The following is a 1336-nucleotide window of genomic DNA, read 5'->3' as shown; positions in this document are numbered from 1 at the left end:
GGAATATTGGACTGTGAATTGGTGATAAAAAAAAATCAATAACTGATCAATGACTGAGGAGATTGATACGGGATCAGGAAATAAAATCCTGCGATACTTCCGTGTTTCCATGTTTTCCTGCAGCCCTGGTTCAGTTGAAGTATAACTCACTGGTTCTTCCTGTTCTGCCGTCCTGGTTTCAGATGTGTGGGGAGGGTGGAGCCCAGTTTTCCGGTCTTCATGTCCCGATACTGTCCCGTTCCCAGCGGGGGGTCAGTGAGGACATGACAAGTGATGAAGAGCGCATGGTCATCTGTGAAGAAGAGGGAGATGATGATGTCATTGGTGAGACGTCAGACCCACTGCACTCATGAACGTCACATTAGACATGATGTCCTTATTATTATGGTCTGTCTGTAGTACTGCAGTACTGCAGTACTGCTGCTGTTACTTCATCACACAGTCGTACGCTGAGGCTAACGCTGAGGCTAACGCTGAGGCTAACGCTGAGGCTAACGCTGACTTCCTGACTGTGGTTCTCTGCCTGTTTCTGTCACTTCCTCTGTGTTGTATTGAAACGTTCTCTCACCTTGTTCTTTGTACTCGTCTACTTCTGCTCCACTGGATGTGTCGTTTTATATAAAACCACAGGAAGATATTTAACTTTTCAAACAGGTCGATGTTTTTGTTTTTAACTAAAGAAGTTGGTCTGATAATTAGAGTGTTGGTTGTTAATGAACCTGTCGTGGTCTGATATAATAAATATGTAACTTTAATGAAAGAGTTTCTCAAGTGTTTTATACAGAACTGAAAAAAAACAGTTGGTGTCATTTTACAGATGGACAAAACCTTTAGCCTCCTGAACATGAAGCTAACAGTTTAGCGTTGGTAGGTGTAAACCCTGATGCTGAGCAGGCAGAAGAGTAGAGCATGTCTTTGTTGTCCACAGAGGACCCCCCCTACCCCAGCAACTCCATCGACCTCAAGTGTAAGGAGCGGGTGACGGACAGCGACAGTGACAACGTCTCCGGAGATGAAAGCGATCGAAAGGTGACTCCACGGATTTGACCTTTCTGATCAGAGGTCACGCTGCGTCGCCTGACGGTTTTAAAAACTCTTGTTTCTGTTTCTCCAGAGAGTTTTTGCCCCAGTGATCTGCTCCACTGCATCTTCATCTTCATCATCCTCACATCACACCCCCCACGGCAGGAGTGTCTCCCTCTCCTCTTACCCTTCCAGTAGACGTTATGATGAGGGCAGGTCTGGAGGCGGGGGCTTTTCAGATCACAGGAGAAAGGAGAGAGGAGACGCAGAGAACAGGGACATGTTTGGGGAGGATGGGGGAGGAGGGGGAGGA

General features: G+C 46.8%; 1 protein-coding gene across 1 annotated transcript in view; it reads left to right on the top strand.

Annotated features, from left to right (window-relative positions):
- cicb (capicua transcriptional repressor b) overlaps window positions 1-1336 on the top strand; it is a 38978-nt gene that overhangs the window by 25413 nt on the left and 12229 nt on the right. Inside the window, 3 exon segments of the mRNA XM_025061344.1 lie at window positions 183-324; window positions 929-1029; window positions 1115-1317. Of these exon segments, the coding sequence (XP_024917112.1) occupies window positions 183-324; window positions 929-1029; window positions 1115-1317 (446 nt within the window).

Source organism: Cynoglossus semilaevis, chromosome 13 (genome assembly GCF_000523025.1).
Source record: "Cynoglossus semilaevis isolate Cse_v1.0 chromosome 13, Cse_v1.0, whole genome shotgun sequence".
In the NCBI taxonomy this organism is placed as follows: Eukaryota; Metazoa; Chordata; class Actinopteri; order Pleuronectiformes; family Cynoglossidae; genus Cynoglossus; species Cynoglossus semilaevis.
This window is presented reverse-complemented; position numbering and strand designations above follow the sequence as displayed.